The 27,950-nt window shown below is 45.7% G+C and overlaps 1 protein-coding gene and 1 long non-coding RNA gene across 2 annotated transcripts in view; one reads left to right on the top strand and one right to left on the bottom strand.

Annotated features, from left to right (window-relative positions):
- Positions 1 to 13,250: 13,250 nt before the first annotated feature.
- LOC120511797 lies at positions 13,251 to 23,324 on the bottom strand. The gene is made up of 3 exons (XR_005629840.1): positions 22,750 to 23,324; positions 17,243 to 17,305; positions 13,251 to 14,685 (listed from the first exon to the last, which is right to left on the bottom strand). It is a non-coding gene; the product is annotated as an uncharacterized LOC120511797 (long non-coding RNA).
- TSPAN7 (tetraspanin 7) overlaps positions 21,951 to 27,950 on the top strand; it is an 88,518-nt gene continuing 82,518 nt past the window's right edge. Inside the window, exon 1 of the mRNA XM_039729323.1 lies at positions 21,951 to 22,102. Coding sequence (XP_039585257.1) covers positions 22,022 to 22,102 — 81 coding nt within the window. The 5' untranslated portion in view covers positions 21,951 to 22,021. The remainder of the gene's footprint in view (positions 22,103 to 27,950) is intronic.

The raw sequence follows: 27,950 nt of genomic DNA, 5'->3' as shown, positions 1-27,950 counted from the left end.
CCCATGCATTTCTCCTAACAAGCTTGGAGCCATACTGGCTGCCATCAGATCTCTTCATTTTTGCTGCTATATAGTTGAAAGCTTTTCCTATTCCCAGTCTTGCCATTCTCAGTCTGCTCAGAACCACCCCTCTAGTGGAGAGAAGAAAGCCCTTTCCAGGTATTTTGGCTTTTCTAGAACAAAAAATATTGTCCAATTTTTTTTTTTCCCCCGAGAAAAAAAAAAAAACAACTGACTTTTGGCTCTGTGCATAAATCAAGACAAGGGTGGAGCAATAGTAATTTTTCTGGGTCTGCCTCTCTGGCCTCTTCCTCAGGGACTAGGTCAGAGAAACTGGTTGATGGCTCTGTGTTGCTCCCTGAATTTCTACATTTATATTTTCTTCCTACAGCTCCTCTGGAAAAAGATATTGCCTGAGGCCATGGCTTTTTAGCATCCTGAATCGTGCCTCCCCTGAGGCAGGGGGATCTCAGGGGCAGCAGCTGGGTTAGGAGAGAATCTGAGGAGACTCCTGGTTCTGCCTCCACTCTGGTGTAAACACACTGGCCTCCTTTTCCTCAGATTCAGCTGCAGCAGCTGTGCTATTTGTCTGACACAGGGAGGTCACTGAGCCTTTCAGATATTACCCAGTGCTCCCTGAATAGTTATTGGCAGCGCACAGATTGGAGAATTTGAGAAATTATGGGCATTTCTTGAGTTAGCCTCTGTAGACTCACCAAAACTGTCTGCAGAAGAGAAATATCCTGTAGAGAAATTTATTACAACCTTTTGCTGTCTGAACATTGATCCTATCAGGTTTTAAAGACAAGCAGCTGAGCCTGCAACTCGCATCCATTCCCCTAAATCCTCCCTATGACTTTTGGAGTATAAGGGTTGTTTTTTTTTTTTCTTTTAACGGGCTACAAATGTTAGGACCTTGTTGTTCCTGTCTGCAGGAGACATGGGGAATGAGATCCTTCTGAATTCTTCACAGATAAAATGCTGCTCTTCTCTAGACCATGGAAACGACCAGCACACATCAGGCAGAGGATATATGAGAGTGACAATGGGGAATCCAGCAAATACAGGTCCCCATGGTCCCTGCAGCTCAGGCACTGCTTTTTCTCCATGTTCCTGAGGGAGCAGGACAAAACTGGGAGAAGTGAAGCTCTCTACCCCTTTCCATGAGCACACACAAACAAAAATCCATGTCATGGGTCGGTGAATATAGACACAGACCAAGCAACACCCATTCAGTGCCACCATGACTGACATATCTGACAATACACAAACCCTCTACTTGAGCCCTCCCCATAGAGTTCAGCCAAATCCCCAAAGATTTTCAGTCATAAATCATTAAAAAAACAGAATTTGTTTTTCTTAGCTTGAAAGGAAATCAAGAAATTGTCAAGAGTTTAGAAGACAAGAATTAAATGAGTTTTGAAGGTAAGATTGAGGTCAGGTTAATCTTAAGACCAAGCTGTTTGCAGATAGACAGAACCTCCAGGTAGGTTTAATGTAGCAATGTGGGAAAACCACACCATTCAGGGCAAAGAATGGAAGGGAGGAGACAGGAACAAAGAAGGTTCAGTAGTGGGTATAGAGGATGGTGCAAAATTACTCTGTTTTCTAGGCATGCAAAAAGTCTCATATTTCTGTAACATCCAGCTTCAAGTAATAGATACCTTTTGCCATTAACACAGACTTTTGCAGACTAAAAGAAATAGATATGTTTTCTATATAGACTAAGAAACAAGAGTTAAAAATAACCCATAGAGCCAAATAATTCTGAAATTCAGTAATTAAATGACAGTACTTGCACCATACATTAATTTTGGAGCCTGAACAGTAATTAATAGCTTTCACAACAGCTGAAAGACTGCATAAATATTACCTTTTGTTTATGAATTTGAGAAAAAGGAGAGGGACAAGAAGTGAAATGCCCAAGGCTATTGAGGATTTATAGGAGAAGGAAGATGAAAAAGTGGCGATCTTTGAGCACCATCTCCACTGGTGAGCAAAGTGGGCTGTTCTTCCCCCCACTGGAAGGTGAGCACAGACTACCACCAGTGAGCAATGGGGGAATATTCCACTGCTGCTGGCTGCTTAAACAGCTGCAGGAATGATAGGAAATGACAGTGAATTTTTTGCTCTCCAGTCCCAGGGTCAGGTAATAACATCCCCATGCACCACCCCTCTGCAAAGGAAGTATGGTTCAGTTACCAGCAACTCAGGACAGAGCTGGAATCAATTAGCTCTACATTAAAAACTACCTTTTTTTTAGGAAAAAAATCAATGTTAAACATTAATTCTGGGAAGTAAGTTAACTATTACTCAAGAGCAGAACATAGTACAAAAGGACTTTACACACACAGACAAGGTTGTGAATATAAAGCAAAATTCAGGTCCCACTTAAGTCAGTAGGATCAAGATTTTATCTGCTTGGCTTTAATGAATTTAGTAATTTTTCCACAGATTCTTAGCCTGTAGAGGACACCATATGGTTCACCACTCTCATTATTAAAGCACAGGGACAAGGAAAATGATGGAGGGTTTCCATTTCCTAGGATAGGTTAGTAATAACACAATACTTCCATCACCCTGCAAGGAGGTGACATAAGTGCTTCACTAGCCACCCCTGCTAAACCACATATTTCTCCTTCAGCAGTGCTCTCAGAACTGTTATGGCAGTATTTATACTCTGCCAGAATCACTGTTCTGTGAGTAAGAAATGGTTATACAAGCAGACAGCCCAGCAGCTACATGTAACTGTGTGCTCCTCTTCACGTGCACTCCCAAATTTTGTTTTCTAGGGCTGGCCATGGGGCATCTCTGGCAGATTTCTGCCCTCACATGAACAGGCTGGTGGCCCCAAGCACCAAAGCAGAAGCTGTGCAGACAGAGCCTGGCTGTAATTGGGTTTTCTAATTTTAAAGCCATGCTACATTACCACTGGTCAAATTCTTCAGGGCGCTGAAATCGATCCTGCAGTAAAGCTGCGCCCACGGATGCTGCCCATGTGATCCTGTTTAAATTGGAGCACCACAGAAAAGACAAACTATTGTGGTCTCTTTTATTCTGCTCTCTACAACAGATATTTTCCAGCCTGGTGGGTTGATAGGAGAGAAAAGCAGAATAATCCTTGACTGTCTTAACTGTGTCAGCAGAAGCCTCTGGTGCAGATCCAGCTACACTGGTGAGAGTTTGTGTTTTCTGGGATAGTTTGACTTGCCCATAAAATATAGCTTTGCTTTCTTTAGGAGCACAAAGAGCAGAAATGGTGATACAGCTACACAGCCAATAACAAACTGTGTTGCTCAAATCACTGTACCTGCACTACTGTGCAAGAAAAGTCCTTCCAGGGCCAGCACAGCTTCCGAGTGCCACGCATCAGCTTTGAGAAACTTGAGCAACTGCTCTAATGTGTGACCAGATCCAGCTGTCACTCACTCCCAGTTCCAAAGGTTATCACCCCCTTAGCAATGTGAGATGAAAGAAATGTCACCTCTTCTTTGGTGGTTCCAAATTTTGTTCCACAGCCTTAGTTGAAGGCTTGCAGGATTGGGAATGGGAGCAGTTGTAGGTGGGTGCACATCTCCTTCTGCTGGCTCTTAAAATGTTGTGACTTTGAACAGAAGGACAGAGCACACAGCTGGAGGCAATAACATCTTAAACTGCTGCAGCAAGGGTTACCATCTGACAAACCCCTTTGTAATGAAACTGTATATGTTGACTTGAGAAATACAGATGTTAACATCATCTGCTAAAGCACAAAAAAATAGGGAGAATATGTGGTAAATTTCCTCTGTGGGCCAGCATTGCCCCAGGACTTCTGTGGCTGAAACCAGGACTCAACCCTGGTGCTTTCTCTTTTGTGCTTTCCCTTTTCAGTCAGTCTCTAGCAAGGGAGGGGTGATGTTTTTTCAAGCTTTCCTGTGCTTGCTGTTGAGGAGATCTGCAGCCCTGGGGCTTTTCTGGTGCTCACCTGTGTGAGCAGGAACAGTACAACCCTGGGACCTGTTCTGATAGACACCTAAACAGAAAAAGAATGTCTCTGATTACCCTGACCAGTCTCTGGCTGGAAGGTGAGAGTGTAGAGCCAGAAGCAGAAGGGCCAAGAGCAAAATTGCTCCAGTTTAGGGCAGTCAGTGCCTTGTCCCAAAAGACCCTGAGTCCTGCTGAGTGACTGCTTTTGCTGTTACTGACATATTGCAGGGAACAGAGCCTCCTGCTGCTTCCCAGATGAGACTCAGAGTCCCTCTTGCTAACTTTCCTGCTGAGCCCAGTGAGCTTTGGGAGCTAGACCCCTCTAAGGATTGCAGAGGGATCCCCTGCCAGCAGGAGGGACAGAGGATTCCTCTTGCTCGCTCCCTCCCTGGCTCCCCTCCATGCTGAGGTTGGCATGCCTCTCATATCAGACAAACCCAGATCTTCCTGGGCTGAGGAAAGCACAGAGCCAAAGCTGTTTTCATTCAAGGCACATTTTCCACCTCCTAGTCTTATTATATGGTGAGATGGAAGATGAAGAAAAAGATGAGCTAATGCCACTGCCTTTTCTTTAAAAAGCTGCTGATCCTCCTCAGAAAAGCAGTACCTCTGGTGGAATGAGTCATCCAGCATTTCCTACTCATTTCTTAAATTTTCAATGGAGAGAAAGAGAGATGCTCAATCAAAGATACTGAATTAATATCTAGAAGCTTCTAGGGATGCCTTCTGCCCTCTCTAAAAGGCAGAGAGAATTTTCTTTAAGAAGGCTGGGGCAAATGTTTCTATACCATGGGCTAGAGACCCGAGAAGCAGGCTGGTGCTGACCTGAATTAGATCATAAAATATTCTGAGTTGGAAGAGACCCACGAGGATCATCAAAATCCAGCTCCTGGCTGCACACAGGACAGACCCAAGAATCCCACCATGTGCCTGACAGCTCTGTCCAAACACTTCTTGAGCTCTGTCAGGCTTGGAGCTTTGACCACTACCCTGAGGAGCCTGTGCAGAGCTCAGCCAGGCTCTGGATGAAGAACCCAATACCTGGGTGCTTGTTCATGCTTGGACAATGCCCTCTCTGGAGGTGCCAGTGTAGGAGCACATCTGTGGTGCTCCAGCCACTGACTGGAGCCCAGCTCATGGGACCAGCCCAGGGCAGACCCAATGTCCTGTAGTCAGGGTGAGGAATTTTGGCTGCCAGAAGCCCACCCCTCTGTTTCCATCCAGTCTGCTACTCTTCCTCACAGGCTGATGTGAACAAAGCTAAATCAGGTGGCATTTACCAGTTTGCTGCCTTCCCTTGTGGCTCATCCTGGTCCTTTTCTCCCTTCTCTCTTACCGCTGTTTTCCTTCCTGCTCTTCCTCCCACTCAGCAAGCTGCTTGCTTTCCAAGGATAGCTTTGCCCTGAAGGTCAGAGCTGCTGCTAGCAGCTGCTTTATTTCTTATTAGTGTTTGAGGAGTTCCCTCCCTGCCTCCTAGGTCTGCCTGCAATCCCTGCAATGACATATTTATAAAATATCTGCACCTCCAGTCTAACGACACAAACTAGATTTCAAGGCTATTGAAATAACAGGGTATCTTAGCAACAAATATTTATTTTAATAACAGTATTCCCAGCCATGTCAAACAAGCACCTACTTCAATAGTCAGAACAGCCTAGAACATTTTATTTTGTACCACAACCCACCTTCTGTTGGCTCATCTTCACTTTAAAGAGTTACTAAAGCCAATGCCATTGTCCCAGAGAGGTTGTCCTCAGTGACTTCCCAACATTTTACAACAATACCCAAAAGAAGCAGGTCGCTGCACTCCTGCTAACCACCCACACAGATTTGATGTGGGGTTTTCCTCTCACTATCTGCTGGAAATTTCTTCTTGTTGCTGGCATTGATCTGCTCAGAGGAGTTGTTGAACTGATTTCTTGCATTGTTTGTTTACTGCATGTCTGAAGTCTGCAGCTACTCCCCAGCAAGGATCACCAGGCTGATGCCTGCTCTGGTCACAGTCAATCCTTGACTCACATGCTCTCCTTGAAGCTGTCAGGAAGCAACAAGTGACATCCCAGCAAACTTCCCTGCTACTGCTCATCCATGCTGCTCACCCAACTTGCCAGGAGAGGCTTTACCATCCATTTCCTCTGAGCCTTATTAGGATTCCAGGAAGGATTTTTCTTTAAAAGAAATTTCCAATTTCCTCTTGAAAATTAGCTGTAGTGGAAACATTCACACAGCAGAAATAATGGCTAACATAACCACCTAGCTTTACTGTTTTATTGTCATTGTACATTTTGCAATTACCTTTTCCTCTCCCCTGCTAGCTAAGCCAAGAGACTGACTGTGACATCAAACCATAATTTGTATGGTCATCGTTATAAATTTATGAAAGCAAGTAATAGTTTGTCTTATGGAATAAAATAACACAGCATGAAATTAGAGTAGCTTATCTTCATATTCCTTGGACAGCACATTGTTGCTCCCTGATGGGTTGAAAGCTCTTTCTTTTGATAAACTCACTAGTATCTGCCTTTGTACTCTCCTAGAGAGACATTTTAGTGACAGAAACATCCAGAAACATTTCCTCAGCATTGCCCTGTGGAGGATAAATCCAGCCCTTCTTGTCCTCAGCACTCACTGGGGTCCAGGTTTGTTTCAGAAGGGGAATACAGTGGTCATCAGAAACACAGCCTCTGCTAGTGCCCATTTACCTGGGGACTGTTGAGCAATGCTCTCTCCAGTTCCCTCTGTTTTCCCATGTTAATTTGTGTGTCAGCAGCAGGGAATCAAGTGGCATCTGAGCAGTTCTACTCCAAGGATCCAGCACAATCCAGCCTGGGCCAGTGGGCATTTTCCTGGCTCCTGGGGATGGTCCAGCACAGGCCAGAGAGCACTTGCTCAGCTCCTAGACACAGCTGCAGGTTCCTCACTGAATTGCTCCACTTCCAGGTTGACTTCAGTCCGTGTATTTTCTCTCTTCCACCTGCCACCCTCCTCCCCCAGTTACAAATGAATGTTTGTGTACAGCTCAAGGAGAAACACCTTTCACAGCTTCATAAAAATAAATGATGTCAGCCTGACACTGAGTTAGTCAGAAGTTCTGCTGAGGACAAAAGCTGCTCTAAAGCTGCCATCCTGCAGTGTTTAGCAATCCCACCTGTGCTGGAGGGTGGACCTACTATCCCACAAACTGTGTGCAAGGACAGGGGAACTGGCAATGACACCCATCTCCCTGAAACAGCCACAGGGCTTTAAAAAGTGTTATGGCAGGAATCACTGTTTACTCCTGGATAGCTGAGCACTTCTTGTGCTGAAAGAGGAACATTGCTCACCTCTCTCATTCTTGCCTGGTAAGGGTCAAAGCCCAGACCAAACAGGTGGTGTGACCTGTACTGCTCCCCAGACAAGTGAAAGGAGTGTTTTGGGCTGGATGCCAGACACTTGTGCTCTAAAAACAACTCTTCTTCTGATTCTCTTAGCATAACTTCATTAGTGACAAGGACTGAGAGTGAAAGTGACAGCCTCATCATTTGATTTGATTGCTTATTGTGTTAATTTGGTATGGAAGCACTTTGAAGCTATTAATCTATTGATTCATTTTTACTTGAGAACATAATTTGATTACTGTATTTTTTGCATTTCTATTAGCTTTATAATGTAAACCAAGTAGCATGCTTGCTTTTATGTTTGCTCTATTATTCAGTTTGATAAATTATATAAAAAAGGCCACTGAGCTGGTTAGGTTAGACCATTCCAAAGACAACCTGCCTAACATGGCAAAGGTAAGTCTGTCCATGTAGCTCTTCTTCCACATTACCCATATACAACATATACAGCTTTACTCTGTCCAGCAGCACTCCCCACTCCCCTATTCATAAAGCACAGCTGGCTCCTCCAAATGCATCACAGTCCTATTTTCTGATGTGTGAGCCACACTTTTTGCAGCTGCATTAATCAACCTCTGCCAATGTCCCTCTAAGCCAGTACCAGCCCACAAACACACTCCAGTTTTTCTGGGTGGGATTCTTCTCCCCATTCACCCACAGTAGCTCCTCATGTATGCACACACAGCCTTATAAATTAGGGCAACCTGAATTCATAAAAGCAGGCAGGCTGTTGGTGGTTTGGGCTGTTTTTAGCACTGCTGCTCAGCTGAAGCAGGGAGAATGAATGCAGGCTAGGCATTTAACTTACTGCTCTCCAAACACAAAGCACTTTTCACCATTGCCAAGGTGTTCACTTCCAGCCTCAGATTCTAAGGGAATCTGACACCTGTTGTAAGGCAACACCTCTTGGGATAAATTTGCTTTTTATGGGTCTCAAACAAGGAGATGCCATGAAAGCTATAGTGCTGAGTGCTGCTTCATAAACTGGCCTAAATTTAGGTTTTGTAATTTACAGCTAGAGCAGCAATGCATTTCAAAGCACTGGTTGGATTATAGCTAGGAAATTGATGAGAGATCTGACCTTTAAAAATGTGTGTTCTTTGTCTAATGAAAGATAGACACCTATTCTTCCTCTCTCCTGTGAAGGCCAACCTTCACCCTCTGGGCTTTGCAACATCATCACCCTCAGTGTGGCCTGGGAGAATTAAATAAACTTCCCTCTAGAGACGATCAGTGTTTCTTGATCTTGGACACTGACAGTGAGTCATTAATTAGATAATCAGTTAAGTATAAAGCTGGAAATTAGCTGGGAAAATGAGGGAGAAAGATCCCCTCAATATTTGTGCCTAAGCAGACAGAGATCCTGCTCAGCCAGGCTTAAATCCATTTGTGTTTAAGCAAACATTTGAGTGGCCACTGTTTGTTCACAGGGAAATGTGGAGAGGGGTGTGCATCAGTGCTTGTTCATGGACAAATCCACACTGCAGGAATTGTACCAACGTGGTTTAACCCTCACTGTGTGGGCAGGGGGTGTTTGGGAGAGCGTGAGGAAGCACAGAGAGGTCAGGGAACAAAGCAGGCAACACTTTCAGTCCAGACCCCTGTGATGGATGGGTGGTGAGGAGGAGGAGGAATCCTTGAGAAGTGGTGAAGTCCTTGGCCAGAATCAAGGTGCTTGTGGTCCTGAGCAGGATGAGATGCCTGAGCAGGAGCTGGGAGGGTGCAGCTAAGTAAAATTCTTTTTGTGCACTGCCCCACTCTAGCTTTGACCTTAAAGATCAATGAGATGGACTTGTTTGGCTGGAGAGAGAGGCACTGATAACTGTTTAGTACATGGTTCAAAGCCTGACTCCTGTCTGGATGAAATGGACAGCTACCAGCCCTGCTGTCCAGAGATAAGTGTGCAAAGAGAATTGGGTGTCTTGGCAAGATTTCTGCTGGAGCTGAATGCAAACTGCAAAGTAATTCATCACTTGCAACTCTTCAATCCTTATTACCCTCCTTGCTATCTTGAATCAAAGTCCTCTTTCTTCCAGAGTTCAGTTCTTACTTTAACTGAGATATTTTTCCTGAAGAGCAACTCTCCAATTTAGGGGCAGGCAATAAATTAATAAGAAGATAGGTATAAATCATCACTCGTGACTTGGAATGGCTCTGCAATTATTCAGGTCTATAAGGCTTAGTTAATGTTTCTAACTTAATATTCTGCCACGAGATTTAATTTGCCTCATACAGGTCATTTAGTAACCTAAGCATAGATGCAGAACTGACAAATATCTATTAAACCAGTATGTCCAGGTACAATGAGGTGGATTTGTCCATCACTAGGTATTATGGCAACACTAAGCAGATGATTTTGGATAGATAGCCTCAGCTGCAAATTTAATTACAAGTTTGTTATTCTCTTATTGTTATCTGTCTTCCATTGAGCCACGTGCATCAAGAGCTCTCTCACATGAGATTTCTGGGCACAAACAACTAATTTACATTAAGTGGTTTTCTTAGTCATCTGCCTGTTATGTTCCCATCTGGATATAATTCCACACCATGGATTGGGCCTTTTCCTGTGGATTGGAAGTGGCTTGTCGTCACTCAGGGAGCTCATGCCTGAGGTATAAGATACCACTGAGGTCACAAAAACCACAGAAGGCTATAGCAACAATTACCACACCTCCAGTTATTTTAATTGAATTGTCTGTGACATTCCCAACACACCTCCATGTCCTGTTGTTTGAGTGTGCTACAAATGGTATTGCACTTTTCATAAGATAATAGCAATTAGCAGAGCTGTGGTTGGTGGTTATTTTAGGCAGCATTGTCTCTGGTGTTAGCCCTCAGTTTTCTTCTCAGCAGTTGTCATGGTGGACCTGAACATGGTATTCTTCTTGGTCATAAGGTCCTTAACTATAAAACTAGTAAAAACTGGCTTCAGTCCAAAGTGACTTGTCATTAAAAAAAAAAGCTCTTTCAAGCAAAATCAGTGGGAAAGCACCTACTGGTTAAAGAGAAAAAAGATAAACAGAATTGAAAAGCAAAAGCTAAGAGGGAAGGGTATTCAGTCAAGACCTGACACTCTCTGTGCCCGATCTGTGCTTTTCTTCACCACCTTTCTCTAGATAGGAAAAAGTGATGCACTTCTTGCTGCACCTGCATGTTACCCAGGGAGATAAAATTCCTCAATAAGAAATGAAACGCGAGGCTGTATGCTTTCAGAGCTAAGCCTCATTTTTTAAATTCAAACTCCTCACATCTTCAGGCAAAATAACATGCAGCATTTAATCCACAGACTTCTTATTCCCGTGTTTTGAATTAATATTAACCATGAACAATTCTGCTGGAAGAAAAGACTTAACACCAGTGTTGCAGAATACACTCCTGGATGTGTACAGGTTCCTGAAGAGGCTATCAGCATTTCCTGTTCTTGTTTTATTGTGCCTAACTGGAGGAAAATCCCAAAAGATCAGATAACCACAGAGCCTTAAAGTTCCCTTGTAATCTACCTTCCAGACTTAATTTCTCTCTGCCCTCTTTCTACTGCACTTTGGAACAAAACAGAGCTTTAATAAGTGTTGGTTACAAAAATGCCCTGATCCCATCCTGCTTAGATTGCATGAATGGCCTATTGCTAGACTGTTCCCAACTTGACCCTCATTCTGCATCCAAACTCAATGATACAGCCATTCATCAGCTTGATTTTGGCAGTGTTATACATGCCCTCTGAAACATTATTTTTGGCAGGCTCTCAAAGCACGAGTGACTTCCAGCATACAAATCTCATTTGCTGCATCGTCTCCTTCGTGATCCTTGATCAGCAGGAGCTCAGGACCTCGGCTGACTAGCACAGAGCCAAAAATAGTGTGTTTGTCAGTGCAAGTCTGAATACCCACGAATCTGTAACCTCAGTGACAACAGTTGGTGTGTGCATCTGTGCTGCTGGTTGTTGGTGTGTGCTCTGGGACTGCTTTTCTCCACCTGTGTTCATGTGAGCTGGTCAGCAGGAGGAAGGTGCCCTAAAAGCACTTGCATCTGGTCCCTAAATTAAGCAAATGTTGCAGTAAGTTGATTTGTCCCCCAAGGCCTGTCTGGAGATGGTAAATACAAAGAGCAGGCCCCTCAATCAGGGCCTTTTTTGTGGTTAGAGAAGCAGTAGTAATGACTGTGTGTATTTTTTAAGCTTTGGAAAATTTTAGAAGCATTTCTATTGTTTTTGATAGCCTGGAGTTCAATGTTAGCTACCCCTGTGCTCCCAATGGGGAAAGGGCAGCACAGGACAAGCCCGGGGATCTCCCTGCCACTCAGATTTTCTTCTTGGAGGACCAGTTCTCAGGCTTTTTCTAACATTGTTGGATCTCAACTCTTTAAGTTCTCAAAGGCTCCAGCAGAAAGCACAAGGTGCCCTGGGATCCCTGCGTGCAAGGTGTGAGTGTCCCTGCAGCAGCTCTTTGGGAGAGCAGCAGGAAGTATTTGACAGCTGCAGTGCCTTATATAACCCGCAATACCCACACCCCTGATCCCCCTGACGCTGAAGAAATGCTGTGGGGCTCTGCTCAAGTCCACAAGAGACACCACTGCACCCCAAACACCCCTCTTCAGACCTTCCTGCAGGGAAAAAGCTGGAGGAGCTGCCTGGACATTGGCACTGTCCTTTGCTCCCTCGGAGGGAAACCGCAGGACAAGAAGTGATTCAGCAGAAGATGATGCAGTGCAGGAGTGATTTCCTTGGCAGAGACCCCACTGCAGGTCTAAAGCTGCTGCTCTACAGCACCTTTTTCACTGGAAATGAGTAAAATTTCCAGTATAAAACCAAAACCTTCACCTCTCACAGAAGGCAGATACTAAACACGAAGCCAGCTCAGGTGACATCCCAACCTAGCAGGTAGGAGTCAGCCTCCCTGGCTGCAGCCCACAGCTTTGTTCTTTCAGCCAGGCTGACTGGAGTCCCTGTGCTCCTCAGTGCTCTGAGAGCTGATCCCAGCCCTTGCCAGAGCAGGTCTTTGTGCCCTTTTAATGACAGAAAAAAAACAAGCACTCAGACTGCAAGTGTGATTCTTCACTGAGCTGTGCATATTTCATGCCAGTAAATAACTGTAGTAAAATCTATGTTCTAGGCCAGTAAAATCTGTTTTGTGATGATGAGGGATCAGGCTCAGTAAAATGTATCCAGAAATTAAACAAGTAAAACAGAGCAAACAGCTCTGCCCTATCAAGGTAATTTATATCCTGCTAACCACAAGAAAAAAACCCAACCCAACATGCTCATGAGACATCTGGAAATGAAAATTAACTAAAACCAGGCTAACAACATAAACAAGAGAGAAATACAGCCTCCAGATCTGTGTAGCTGAGCCTGATGTATATCACAAACAAGATTGCTTGGGGTTTTTGTTTTTAAAAGAGCACAACAAATCAGGGAGGAAGTTTTCCATTTAAAGTCATAACTTCTCAAGTCAGACATTTGTGAGGGCATAAAAGACAGAAGCACAGAGGAAAAAATCATCTGCCAAGAGTTCTACATGTATGTTGGTCCCAGAACTGATTGACTAACAATAAAACTTATTTGAGAATCATTTTGGTGGCCAAAATTCACAAATAATATAATTTACAATGTGGTGTATGACGACCTTCAGATTTAATTTAATTTAAAAACTACATATTAGCACATACAAACAAAAATTTTGAAGAAATAATTTTAATTTTAATTTTAATTTTAATTTTAGAAATTACCATTGAGCAAGCACATGGTTTCCCTGCTGCAATATTGTCTTACTTACTAATGGCATTTGCTTCTCATTGTGAAAAAATGTCTGGGTTTGGTGCATTTCCTCTAAATGTATGAGAAGGCTGTACATGCCACAGAGCTGAAAAAAAATCTGGGCATGGTTTTCACCTCATCACTGACCTTGACTATTCTCTTGCCTATCTAGATATGAAATCTTCCTCCAAACTGCAGTGGGATCTGCCATCTGTTTGATTTCCCTGCAGATCTGGGCAGAGCAGTTTTATGATCTGTTTCCATGTCTATAATAGAATTTTTATAAAGGTGGCAAATGCTGCTACTTAAAACACTGGGGGGATGTTGGCTTATTTTTTATTTTCAGTATTGGAAAAAATATCATTATGGAGCTTTCATTTGTTCATATTACCCCCAAGATCCCACCAAAACAAACATTTGCTAAAATAATGATAAGCTCAGCAAAGCAGAAAGGTTCAGGTTTTGAATTATATACCATTAGATCTTAAACAGTACTGCCTGCCAAATCCAGAGTCCACATCATTTTCAAGCACACAAGTAATTTTCAAATACCACGTTAGTTTTGCAGTGCTGACAGGGGCTAAAATGATCTCCTGCTTTACTTAGAAGTTGACCCAATTTGACAGAAAAATCTTCAGGAGAATGAAAATGTAGAACTTTGTATTTTATTTGAGACCACTTCACTGACTACAGCAAAGCTCTGAATGTCAGTAATGCTATCCAGGCACTAAATGCCAAACCCTGCATCAAAACACATCCCAGAAAAAAACCCAGAAAGATGTTCCTGATTCTTTTACTCCTGCATGGAAATGGGGAAGTCTTTCCTTACGGTACCCCTTCCCTGGTGCACCCACCCTGTGTCTTTATTGTCCTGCACAGAAATAACACCATGCCAGGGATTCATAGGGATCCTGGGGGCCCTTGCTGTGCTTGTGAAGCCACCAGAACCCAGGAAAAGGCAGTCTGCAATCTAGTTTGGGTTTGTGAGACTTGTGCAGTCCTCGTAGCTCCTTTTCTCATGTACATCATGGAACTGCCACATGGCAACCTCCCTAAAGGGGTGTGAGGGATAAAATCCTGTGCAGGTCTGCAGGCTGGGCTGGGCTTGGGGAGGACTGTGGAATGCAAGGTGGATGGAAACCATGAAATGGAAAAAGAGGAGAGTCAGAGAGACTTCATTTTCCAAAGTCTGTAGGTTCTCAGGCACCAAAGTGATGAGTAGGAGACTTGCTGAGTTCTCCTTCCCCACAGGGACACTCCACACAAGTGTCACTGGGACTGAGGGCACGCTTTGTGTCCCTCACCCATGAGGCCAGCATGACAGCAGGGAGATGTGGGATGTTCTGAACCTGTGGTTCTTGGGTCAGAAGCTCCAGGGAGAGCAGGACAAAGAAGGGGGGTTCTTCACAGATTGTTTCCACAGGGTGTGGTTGTGGTGAGGCTTATGCAGCCCTGTTCTTACGTTTTCTTTTGCTATATGAAATTGAGTATTGAATACAAGTGACATAATTAAAAATATTTCAGATGAGTCAATAAACTTTTTCTCAGTTCCTGAGTTAACTCAGTCTAATACAGGTATATTTCTTGGAGCTGTAGAAAAAAAGAAGAAATTTTAACAAATACATACAATTTAGGACAAACGTGAACATCAGAGATTTCGAAGGCAATCAATAAATCAATAAAAATTGTATCAGCCTCCACTATGCATCCTTAAAAGGAAAGTCCTAGCTGATTCCCTGTTAGTTAAAAATCTGTGTATCTCCAGTCTGAGCCTGGATGCAGCAGGTCCACTGTGAGAGGCCAGGAATACAGGAATCCTGGAGAGGAGAGGAGAGGAGAGGAGAGGTACCTCTGAGTTATCTGCCAGTGTCCAAAAGGAGGATGGGGGGAGCATGAAACAAGATGGTGCTTCCCTGTGCACCTCCCTTTGCCCTGGGCTCCTCCTTTTGCTCAAGCACACAGTGCTTTTTTCCCAGTGCCAGGGGGGCTTTGTGAAAGAGCTGCATGTCCTTCTTGCATTCCTTGAGCTGAGTCCATCTCGGGTGGGTGGCCAGCTGGAGCCCAGGCATGGCCACAGGCATGGCTGCAATGTGCCTGCAGCATTATGAGGAGAGTGCCCAGCCTAAAAGCTCCTCCAGAGGGAAGGGCAGCCCTTCCACCTCCACCAAGGCTTCTCACAGCGTTTTCCCAAAGGCTTGACTCCACATGGGACACCTGCACCCCTCACCTCAGCTGGGCCCCAGCCCAAGCAGCCCACCCCAGGAGGGTCAGGAAGGTGTGCTCAGGGTCAGACAGGCTGTGCTTGGCAGACTGACACAAACTGAGACACAGCTGTGTCCTAGAGGAGCAGAGCTCCTCTCCCAGTGGCTGAGGGAACTGCTGGATGGCTGTGGAGGAAAGGAGGCTGCTCACTGAGGGAGCCTGACAGGGACGAGCAGTGGGTGTCTCCAGGGAACAGACTGCTCCTGCAGAAGGAAGGGATGTGGGCACAGAGTAAGAAAATCCTCCACAAGGGAAGAAGAGCTGCTTTGTCCACCTCCCAGCTCAGGCAAGCAACAAGCAGGGTCTGAGTGAGCAGTTCTGCTCCATTCCCCAGCATCACAGGGCAGGAATCTGCTCCACAATGAGCAGCTGGGCTCTGAGCTGGAGCCAGAGCTTTTGTGTGCTCTTGTAAGAGATACCTGTATGCCACATGCAACAGGCTGTCCTTGAGAAACAAGAACTTTGCCTACACTGGCACTGATGTGAGCACAAGATGTGCTCTAAGTATCAGTCTTGTTTCTTTGGTTGTTTTAAGATTTGTTGTCCTACACTTTACCTGTAATGAATTGGGTTTTTTAAATGTTATTGCTTGATACAGCATAATTCTATTTACTAAGACATGCTAGTATTTTGTTGACATTTTTTCTCTTTTCATCACTAACAAATTGTTGTTAGATACATGACAGCTTTAAAAATTAGTCATCTTGTCTTTTGAGGACAAGAAGAGGACCCATAGTTTAGAAGAGGAGAAGGAAAACTAGACACCATGTAGAGAGAAAACACATTGGATCAAAATCCGTGCAGTGTACCTCAAATTCCTTTCATTATGTACATGATATGATTATGATATGTATATGATATATTATGTACTAATTTTACCTTGAGCATGGCTATTTACCAAAGAGCTCTTGGTGTTCCCACAGCCTCTGTGGTGCTCTCCACACTGTCCCTTGGGCTATCACCTTCCACACCTTGACTCCCTCAGCAGCACCCATGCTCCATCAGCTCTCTCACACCTGAGCTTTGCCCATCCCACTGTCCATAAGCTGAGGACATCCAGAATTCCCTTTCTGCTCAAATAGCTGCACAAGACTTAGGTTATGGTTTCCTTCCCTCTGGAACTCGACCTGAGATGCATACAAGGAAAAGCAAGCCTCAGGGAAAAATGAAGTTTTCTCAAACCTGTTTCCAGACTGGAGTGGTCTCTGCTGAAAGGATGTGAACACTCTTGTGGCAGAGCTCTTATGGCTGACACAAAAATCCAGAGTCTGCAGCTGGGGCAACAAGAGCAGGAGCACCCCAGGAAGAGGTCAGGATCCTCCCCCATGTGCCACCTGTGACTGCTGCCAGAGACAAGGACCAGGACCTGGCAGGTCCTTGCAGGTGCCAGGCTGAGCAGCGTCTTACCCAGCCCAGAAAACACCACACAACAGGAGCCAGACATTCCCACGTCAGCCAGGAGCCAGTGTCTGTCCCACTGGGGATTGCTGCAGACCAGAAAAGCTGGGATTTGCTCTCCTGCCCCTGTTTCTTATGCAAACTCTCACAGACCAGCCATGACAATGGGTAACTTCTGCCAGCACTGGAGACCAGGACGAGTTCTAGTTCTGCCTGCTTTTGCTTCAGGGCAGACAAAAGAGAAATCTAGGGGAAACAAATCATGGCACAGTCAAGAAAGGAGAAGGAGGAAAATACAACCAGCACGGAATGCTTTGGTGTTCACAGTTTAACCCAGTGCAGCCCAACCACACTCCTTGACAGAAGCTAAAAAACAGAACCATGGAGGAGGGGGACCTCATAGGTGTTTCTTGGCCACTCACACTGATTTTTCCTGAAGAAGAAATTATCTAATTCCTCCCAAGATTATTGTAAATTATCTACTGACCTTAAGAAAATGTCCAGGTATTCCAGGGACACACAGGCGAGAATCTGGTGTTGTTATTCACAACTAGAAAGAAAAGTAAAAAACAGAGAAAATACAGTGTGACAAACCAATTTGAGTGACTCAGCAAATGTGCAGGGTTAATTGTCACTTTATTGCTAAAGATGAAGATAATAAGATTGTATGGCTCCATTCTTCTTGCTGTGTGTCAAAACTCCCATCATTTGTAGACGTAATAATGCTTCTCCTGAAATAACATAGACCTGCTCTTTATATGCCCTTTGTGTATTTATATGCCCTTTGTGTATTTTTCTGCTTTCTGACCTCTTATCTTTTCCAAGTCCTCCACCCTTCCTCTGTAAATGCTGGTGATCTTAATTTCTCCTGTTATGGTAGTTATGCTTAGTCACAAATTTTTGTATTTTGTAACTTTGTATTTCTGTTCCATTCCCTTCAAGAGGACATCTCACATTACATTTGGAGTAATCAGAAAAGTCATCACAGGCCATGAGAAGTACCTGCCTACAAAACAGCTATAAACTTCCCTTTTAAATCAAGGCATTTTCTGAGAAATATGAAAAGTTATGAAAAGCTTGCTTGTATCAAAGTTATTGATAAAAGACAGATATTTCATGCCCACTCTGAAGGGAAATGGGATAAATGACACATCTTTTTGGCCTAACATTAAAGCATAATTCATAAAGCATGAGGTACTTCCTACAAAGCATCCTAAAGACCTTCTTAAAAGGTTAAAGAAAGTTTCCTAGCATTGCTACTTCCTCTGCAAACAGGTACTGCTGCCCATCAGGGTCAGCACCACGATCTCAATACTGCAGAGCCATCCCACGTGTCCTTTATGTTGAATCCGTGCTGAATATGAATTTCATCCTAACTCATACCTGTTGCCAAACTCTGAAGCTGACATCTGTGTGTGCTCCCTTATGCCTGTGCTGCAGGAGACTGGTCCTTTCTTTCCAGGTTGTGGTAAATGGAAATACCTTGGTTGCCTTTGTCAACACTACATTCATCTCCTTATAGACTTTTTTCCTGGCAAATCATTCTCTGGCACTGGTTTTGTAACCCCACATCTCTTCCTTGGGAACCTATAATGCCTGAGGCATCTTTAGAAAACACATTTTGGGGCCTGGGCCTGGCAGCTTGGTCCCACTGATGCATCTGCCAAAGCATGCAGCCAGCAGCCATGTGACAAATGTGCCACCAGCCATGTGGCTGCTGTGAGAGCTCTGCTTTTTTAAAGCTGAGTTGTGCAGGATGCAGAAGTGTCAGTGGGACCTGCACAGAGTTGTCTGAACACACCTGTGACCTGTGAGTGCAGCAAAAGTATCAGAAACTTATTTTTCCTCCTGCTTCCTGCATTTTTTCCCACAAAGGTTGTGGTTAGTCTGCAATGGAGTGATGCAGGCTGTGGGCTCTGCCAGCTGAGGACAGCCACTGGCAAGTCACAGGGAGACAGGGAGAATGGGAAAAGGACAAAAAACCTCAAACCTCTGCTGTCCAGGAAGTGAGTGTGGATTACAAGCCTGGATGCCCAATAAAGGATAGCAGAGGTTGCTTCCTTTACATTCAACAGCACCACAGCAAACCAGTGAAAGGCCAGAATGGGCATGAAGGGAACAAAACACAACATTTCTCACTTGCTATAATTGCAGAAGGATGTGAGACCTTTACATTTTACCACCACAACCCCCAGAAAGTAGTTATTTACACATCAAATAGCCAAGGTCAGCTTCAGGTGAGGATGGAAGATCTCATTTTCACTTTCAATACTCTGACAAGGGATGAAGGAGCTCCTTCTGGACTGATGCTTTGCAAACAGACTTACTAAGACAGGATAGTCCCTGTGCATTATGAAGAAATACAAGCTTGTAGAAGAAACCCCTGCAAACTGACAGTGTTTTAAGGAAATATTTTTCAAATGACACAGTTAGGCAAAAATGTCCTGTTTTGAATAACTACAAGAATGTTCTCTCTGTGGGGAGATGTGAAGAGCAATTAAGTTCCCAACTTTACAGAACTGAAAATGTATTTTGCTTTAGAAAGGCTTGCTTTGATTTTGTTCAAGTAATACTTGAGAATCTGCCCTCCCAAATCTGCAAAACTATGATAAAAATATTTTTAAAAGGTAGATGTGTTTCCAAGCCACACATAAAGGCTAGCAATTGTTCAGTAATTCCATTTAAGCCTAAAATGTTTGATGGCTCAGTGCTCTTGTCATATTTTAATGGTATTTGCTGTAATCAGGCAGATTTTTGTTCAGCTCTGTTCAGACATTCTCATTTTTAATCCAAAATTTGCATCTACATCCAATAAAGTATATCCTCCTTGACTGCATGCCAAAAAGCAACTCACAGCTCCTCCAAAGACAGCCTGGTGAGAAGACTGCAGGCTCAGGTAGAGATACCATGGAGCCTCTGGTTCTCAGTCCTCAGGACATCATCCCCTCCAGGGCCTGACATTTGTGAAGAAAGGAGATGTATTTCCTGATGTGGAATTTTCTTCTTGCACCTCTGTTTTCTCTCTGGTTCCCTGGTGCAAAATCCTATGAGTTTTAACAGCACTGTCAAGGGAGGCTTTGTAGGCACTCGTTCAGCTGAGATCCCCACCACATCCTTCGGGAAGACTCAGGGGATGTATCCCAAATTAGGCACTATGGGACAGAGTGACCTAAAACCACATGCTATTGGCAGAAATTGTGAGTCTTTGTCAAAATCAGCATCTACCAAAATACCCATTCTGATTGATATTATAGTTTGTTTCACGCTTTCTTAAAAACACCTGAAGGGGAGGGGAAGTATAACCATAGCTACTGAAATAAATGGCTGCTGTCCCCTGGGCTGTGACAGCAGCATTTATCTTTTCTACAGCCCATGTGTGAGAGGAAGGAAGAGAATTCTCCAGCTCGGAGCTATTTTCTGTCAAAAATCTTAGTGTAATTTTTGTACAGTGAATATTTATAACTGTTGTTAGTGTCAATACAATTTTTTGCAGTTAGTGCACTTATTTACATTTTAATGGCCAAGCCAATAAAGATTTATGCACCTGTCATCTGAATTTTCCACAAAAGTGGTGATTGCTTAAAAAAACACCAGTTTCTCCTGCAGAATACTCCCTCTCCAAGCATCTTTTCGATGCCTTCATTGTTTTGGGAAACAGTAGTCTAACAGCTCTAAAAGTCATAAGTTAAACCCAGCAAAATCCTGCATCAGTCTTCATGGCAAAACTTCTGCATATTACAAAAGCACTTGCTCAGGAACCATTTTTTTCTCTCTGTTTTTCAAACACTGTCTCTTGAATGGCAAGGGCTGTTTCATCACTTTCAAATGTCTCAGCTGCACAAACTACATCACTTTTGTAGCTTGAGGAGACTCGCTGTTTAGTGTTGACCTTGTTTTGATTTTAATGCAGTTAAAGGCATGGTTCAGGTCCCTGCTCTGTGTGCAGGCACGCCACTCAGGAGGGACACACGGTGCTCCAGCATCCACTGCCCTGCACACATCACCTCCTCCAAAACGTGAACTACAGAAAAATCCCTGAAGGCATCCCCTCTGTGCCTGCCCACGGTCTCGGCACAGCAGCCTGGGCTGCCAAGGCACATGTGTGCTCTCATTCTGGCCATGCTTCTCCTGGGGGCAGCCAGCCCACAAGCCTTTTCTATCCCCACCCAGAGGAGGCTGGTGAGACCCACACCACTGCTTCGCTGCCAGGGCTCTGCAGGACCAGCTCCTTTTCCATCCCCAGGCTAGCTCGGTTGTTTCCCCGCTGTCCATCCCTCGCTGGGCTCCCCAAGGAGGAGGAGCAGGCTCTCTCGGGAGCTCTGTGCCCTCTCCGGGGTGTGCTGTCACTCCAGGCAGAGCTGAGCCAGCTCTGTTCCAGCAAGCTGAGGGTCTCAAAGACACAGAAGAATGAGGTTTCTGATCAGTTTCGCTGGGGTTCAATGTCCAGAGTAGTTTCAGCATAGAGCTCAGATTCGAGGCTGACATGAAGCCAAGGCCAGGCTCTTGTAAGGCACCGTCCATAGGTCACAGCTCTTACAGCCTGCACAGTCACCTGCACCAGAGCTGCAGAAGAGGCACACCACAGGATGAGAGCTGGAGGAGCCCCGGTCCCACAAATGGCTTCGGGGCAGAGCTCCTGCTCTCAGCTACAGCCTTGCTCAGCCAGACTGCGTGGCTGCGGCCAGAGCACCGTCAAACCTGCGCTGCTTGCCCTTGCTGCGGTCTCCAGAGCTCTGAAGCTTGCGCAACAACACACATTTTAATCGTGACACTGAAAGATGTTTTCTCCCGCACGGGCAATTCCCTCTGCAGCTCCGACCACGCAGCGCCTCCATCCCCAAGCCCCAGAGCAGCCCCAGCAACGCCTCGGAGCATCTTCCCGAGAAAACGGGGCGGCCGGGGGGGGCTTTCACCTCATCTTCCAAAACCTCAACTCCCCCCCTCCCCGAGATCTCCCAGTGAATGTCACCCCCGGCAGATGATGTTCGAGCGCGGTGTGCGCTGCCCTCGGCGGCCCGGGGCGGGGCGGGGGTCCGGAGGCGGGGGTCCCGGGGCGGGGGTCCGAGGGCTGGGGTCCCGGGGAGGGGTCCCCGGGGCAGGGGTCCCCGGGCGGCAGCAGCGGCAGCAGGAGGCGCGGTGAGCCCGGCCGCGGCAGCCGGGCTCTGAGCTCACCTCCCTCCCCCCCCCCGCTCCCTTCTCCCTCCCCCTTCCCTCCCTCCTCCTCCGCCTCCTCCCGCGCCCAGCCTGCAGCCGGGATCTCAGTATTATGGCATCGAGGAGAATGGAGACCAAACCCGTGATAACGTGTCTGAAAACCCTCCTCATCATCTACTCCTTCGTGTTCTGGGTGAGTGCGGCGCGGGCTCACGGGCACCGCGGGGCACGGCCCGGCACCCCCGGCCCCACCTGCCCGGGGCTGGGGGGCTCCGGGGGCTCCGCAGCGCGGCTCGGCCGGGGGGGCTCCGCTGGGCGAGCGGGGACGGGGCATGTCCGCCGGAACACAGCTCTGCGTGCACACACACGCACATATATGGGCTTACACGTTCATACACACCCATTTCTGTGTGTAAAAAATGATGGGGTTTTGCCTCCTCTCGCGGCGAGCACATCCCCCCGAAACCCCGCGGGGGAAAGTTGAAGGGGTCTCCCTGAAAGCCTCCATAGCCTGCCGCCTCCCCGACGCCTCCCTGGCCGGCCGGACCGTGTCCCCATGGCCGGACCGTGTCCCTACCACCGTGTCCCCACGGCCGGACCGTGTCCCTATCACCGTGTCCCCACGGCCGGACCGTGTCCCTACCACCGTGTCCCCACGGCCGGACCGTGTCCCTGCTGCTGAACCGTGTCCCTACCACCGTGTCCCTACCACCGTGTCCCCGCTGCCGGACCGTGTCCCCACGGCCGTGTCCCCGCTGCCGGACCGTGTCCCCGCGGCCGTGTCCCCGCTGCCGTGTCCCCGCTGCCCGCCGCATCCGAAGCCGCCCGAGCCCCCGGTACCTGCGCGCAGCGGGGGCTGCCCTCGCCCCGGCCGCGGTACCCGCGTTTCGTAACCGGGCTCGGGCTCCCGCAAACCATTTTCCTGACCCAGATGCATTAATTGAGCTGCCGCGATTGCCTGACGGGCAGCCCGGCCGTGTTTCTCAGGCGACCCCGAGGTTTTCGCAGCGCCCCGGCCTGTTAGTCAGCAGATCCCCGGCAGGAGCCGCGGATCGCGGCGGCGATCGGCAGGTTAAAGACCTTCAATGGCTCACGGTGACAACACGCGATGGTGGCCCCGCTGTGTGCAGTTAGGGACCTGCTCGGCGCATCATCGATACAGCACCGGGGCGGGTTTGTGGCTTCCCAGCCGGGGGAGATGGTTGTGCTCTCGGTTTGGTCGCTGTGCGCTGTGGAAAGTGCCCGTGAAACACACTGACTCAAATCTTCATCTTTCTGCTTAAAAAGGCATTACAAACAAAGAATTGCTTATTCATGGCAATAACGTTTGACATCCTTACAGTGAGCACAGGACTCCAGCTGCTTCAACTTTAACTTCATAGGCTTTTTTTTCTTTAAAGCATAACCAAAACACATTTTGCTTATCCGTACTTATGGCAGTACCTCGGTGTTATTGGCTCTCTTGTACCCCCCCTCCCCGCGGTGTTTAGCATATCCCCCCCTTCTTTTTTAATAATCTTGGTGGCAGCAGGGGTGTCTGATGACTGAAATGGATAGGAAGCCAGAATAGTATGTTGGGTTTTTTGTTGGCAAGTAGATTCTTCACATTAGTCTCAAGGAGGTGGCTAAGTTAAATACTTACCACAGTTTCAGGATCCATCCTTTGCAGTCCTCAGTTCTCAGCAGATCTGTAAGAAACCCCTCTTCATTCTGTGATGAGTGAGCAACTGCAGGAGCTCAGGCGAATTCATGGCATTTTTTAAAATTGTGTCTTTTTTTTTTAAAGTGATCATTGTATCTGCTGCAGCCCGAATAAACAGAGGACTTAGATCAGCATGCCCGTTGAGCTAGCACATTTCACCAACGCTAATCTCATTTAAAAAGAGAGAATTGTACCGTGAGCCAAGCAGCTGGCTGAGGGCATTTGTGCCTCAGGCTGTCAGGATGCCAGGCCAGGTTGACAGCTGGGACCTCGTGGGGTAAATGACACAGCTGAGCTCGGGTTTGGGCTGCAGCAGCGCGGCTGTGCTGGTGGGGTGCTCTGCTGTGAATTCTTTTCCTCTGAACTGTGGCTCAGGCTCCTGTGTCTCCTGATGCTCTCCAAGGGCATGGCCCACTCTTCCAGTTCTTTAACATTCGACGGCTGCCAGAGTCTCTGCTTGTCCTCTTCCTTGAGCCTGGAAAAGGAGGAGGAAATCAATGGCTGGAGACAGAATCCTGCAGCCACAATCAAAGGAGAAAGAAGAATCATGCTTGCTGTTGCATGTGGTTTCTCAAGGCACCAGCCAAGGGACACCTAGGCAGGTCTCAGTGGCAGAAGACAGCAAAGGATTTGGTAAAGGTCCAGAGCATTTGACAGCGGATTCTAAGTCTTCTTCAGTTCTTCTGTGCTAAAAGCAAGAACAAAAAATTGCTTTTTTTTGTCCTCTTTCTGGGCTCTGAATCCATTTAGGATAAATAGGAGCAGGATGCAGCTATTGCCATGAGTAGAGTAAAAACATGGTGTGTTCTGGCTGTATACTCATTTTCTTTTTTTCAGGCAAGTTTGAGAGGTGAGGGATGCATGGACTTCCCTCTCCAACAGCTATTGCCATGAGTAGAGCAAAAAACATGGTGTGCTCTGGCTGTATACTAATTTTCTTTTTTTCAGGCAAGTTTGAGAGGTGAGGGATGCATGGACTTCCTTCTCCATTATTTTCTGGGGTGATTTTTGTACTCTTAGAATCTGCTGGCTCCAGAGTGAGTGTAACTCCACTTGAGTCCTTGTGAATTCTCAGAGCTGAAAATATGGGAAGGATTCTATTGGATGAACTACTTTAATTTTTTTTTTTCTTGGACTGAGCTAAATACCAGAAGGAAACCATGCCAGCACCACAAATGGCTGGTTTGTAAATTTTTATTCTGACGGCTTTCCCACATTTTTTGGAGAGGTTGTAAGCTGATTTCTGAAGGAGAAAGCTCTGCGTTGCTTAGCTGCAGTTTGTATGGGTTTTTTTTTTTCTAGCTGTGAGAATGGAGTTGTGATACAACACAGGGCAGAAACCCGTCCTGTGACAGGGTGGTGTGTGGTGGAAACCCTTTGCCTGGCGGGTCAGGTGGTTACAGACGTGAGGGAGTGGGGAGAAGATGCTTCTTTGCATCCAGTGAGCTGTTCGGAACCATCATGAAGGACTTCTGTGCGTTTCACATTGTTTATAAAATAAGAAAGTCTCTGTACACAGCATGTTCCCCCAACAAGTGATTTTTTGCCAGGTTTAAATATGAATTGCATTTGTATTTGTGGGACAGATGTGTATAGGTGAAGGCTTTTAGTATAAACATTAAATGAGGCTGCACAGATTTCATGGGAGCTGCAGGACCGTAATGGGGAGACACAGTTAATTCAAATTTCATACTGCATAGCTTGTTCCTTTCCAAATAGGTTTTGCTTAATGTAACTTGTTATTTTGATAGCTTCTTCTCCTCCCCCTCACCATACTTCCCAACTTCTTTCCATAAATGTATCAACATGGTAAAAAAAATTCCATAAAGAGAGATAACAAGCTTTTTGTGTGCTCATATGTATTGTTATTCATAGAACACATTAAATGCCTAAGGTTACCACTTTTGGTCCTTAAGGGATGTAGTAATAAAAATTCAACAACCATTTTTTTCCTAATCAGAATTCTATACTGAATGCATCTGGTTTGGAACTCGCAGATTAAAATAAGGTGATAAAAGCTGTGCTTGGCTGTTAGCTATTTTTATTTTTTCCTTTTGGGTATCATAAATTGCTTGCATAGAAATCCGAGATAGAGCCTGTCTTGTTTTTAAGAGAAGATGAATTTTGGATTAGAATTCTAAGTGAATTTTTTATAGGAGAGAGAAACCTTGAAACACCCCTCAGTACCTTGTATGTGTCTAGTACTTAAGTAACCTTTGGTCTTAGAACATGTGTATAATTAATATTTCACTGTAGCCTTCTAAATATATTTTGTTACAAAATTAACTGCCTGCCTCATTGTGTTTTGGGAGGGAGCTTTAAGGGTGCATGCACTTGTCCTTAAAGTTACATGGCTGAGGAAAATGGGTTTTGTCTTCCATGCAAAGCTTGTTGTTGCCCCAAATAGGCACCATGGCAAAGTGATTACTTTCTGATCCCAGGCCCTGTGAGACACTTGGCACTCAAATGAGTGCTTTGTGTGTCCTGTCCTGCTGGAGCTGGGTTTTCTTGCTGTCAGTAAGTAGAGTTTCCATTTAGATAATGTTCCAAGGTGGGTCACTGATCTGAAGAGCACCTTCCAAAGTTTTTGGGGACTTCATTAGGTTCTCAGAACTTTGGCTATGTGAAAAATCAGAGCTAAGATATCTACTCATAGTTAGTGGTAGTTTGGTTTTCCGAGTTTTTATTGCTTTGAAAATAGACCTGTGCCTCCTGTGACCCCTTGGAAGCTGGCAGGTGGCAGGAGAGAGGTGGGGCAGGAAAGTGTTGCTTGGCTGTGAGGCCACACCAGGGCTGTGACTTTAAAAAGGTGGAAATTGTGTGTTTTCATATGGTTCCTCTACTTTTAGCCAGTTCCTCTGGGAATGTGGTGTCGCTGGTGAGGAGGTCAGGGGTTCTGGAGATGGCCCCATGAAGGGTGATGGGCTCAGTGCCCCTCTGGCAGGGGAGGTGTGGGAAGTCCTGGTGAGTGATTTAAAGTGCTCCCTCATTTTCATCTTCTCAGAATTCCCCAAAAAGGGGGAATTGTGGGTGCTGGGAGTGGCTCTGCTGTGGGACAGGCAGCTCCCACTGTGGCAGGAGGGTGGAGGGGGCGTTTCCCTGCCATTCCAGGGGCTCACAGAGCTGTTTTCCAGGAAATGACTGAGACAAAGAGCGAGTGTGGCAGCCTGCTTGGGAACACAGATTTATGGCTCAACTCCTGACCCATCCTCAAATGCAGCCATCTGAGCTCTGCATTATAATGTGGGATTAAATTTGTGTGTCCCTTTGAGTTACTAGTGGCATTAGTCATCTCCCCTGTAAGTGTCCAGTTGGGTTGCTGAAATAACTGGTTTTCTGCCCAAATCTTCTTTCCAGTGCTTCTGCATTGGTTCCTGTGTGTTTCTGGTTTTTTTTTAATACCTCTTACGATGCCTGTATTTCTTTTCTTTTAATTCTTTTAAAATATATGTTAGCAGATGGTTTTAGAGGAAATATTTTGGGAAATTTTTAGCTTTCCCATGTGGCTTAGATTGCTCAATCTCTTGGTGCTTCCATTTCATTGCAAAGTCAACAATGCTATACTTTTAGAAAGAAGTGTTTTTACTCATATGTAGTTACCTGAAATCCCAAAAAAACCACCAAGCTCTCAAAAATGCACATATCCCCCTATCCTGACAGATTTGAAGTGCTCCATTGCTCAGGCACAAACCTCATGCAGTGCCTCCTTAAGTCAGTTGTTTCCTGTTCTGTTCTCATAATGATATACATGAAAGATTAAAGATAATGGTGTTTTCTAGTAAGCATAGCCCAAGGTGAATTCTGTTGGCTAAATAAATAACTGGATTTTTAAAAACAACCAAGAAAAGGCTAGATGGTGTTTGAAACCATAACTCCAGAGTCAGCTTTGTAAATTCCTTTTTGGGATGTGTAAACAGCTTGGCTTAGTTTAGTGGGGTTTTGGTTGGGATTTTTCACGTTCTGAAAATTGTGTGGTGTTGGTACAAATTAGCATTTTGCACCTCATTTAATGGAATAATTGACTTTGCTGTTGGCTAAATGCTCCTTCTTTTCTGTTTGTGGAGCTGTGCTTGCATCTCAGCCAGTGCCACCCCTTGACCTTGGAGTCTGCACAGGACAGTTCTGTAGTTTGAGGATGGGGACATTGTCACACTGATGGGTCAGTTTGGACTGGTGGAGGGGGATAGTGGGTGACTTGGAAGTTGTTTCAGCTCTGTTTGGGAAGGCACAGGATGCATTCATAACCAGGCAGTGGCAGGAGCCGTTGTTTTTCACGGGGAAGGGCATGAGGCTGTGGGGGAGTGCCACTGTATGTGTAGTAAACATTTGGCTGTTTAGT

The sequence above is a fragment of the Passer montanus genome, unplaced genomic scaffold, assembly GCF_014805655.1.
Source record: "Passer montanus isolate IOZ18808 unplaced genomic scaffold, ASM1480565v1 scaffold69, whole genome shotgun sequence".
In the NCBI taxonomy this organism is placed as follows: Eukaryota; Metazoa; Chordata; class Aves; order Passeriformes; family Passeridae; genus Passer; species Passer montanus.
Note: the sequence above shows the minus strand (reverse complement) of the source record. Positions and strands in the feature narration are given on the sequence as shown.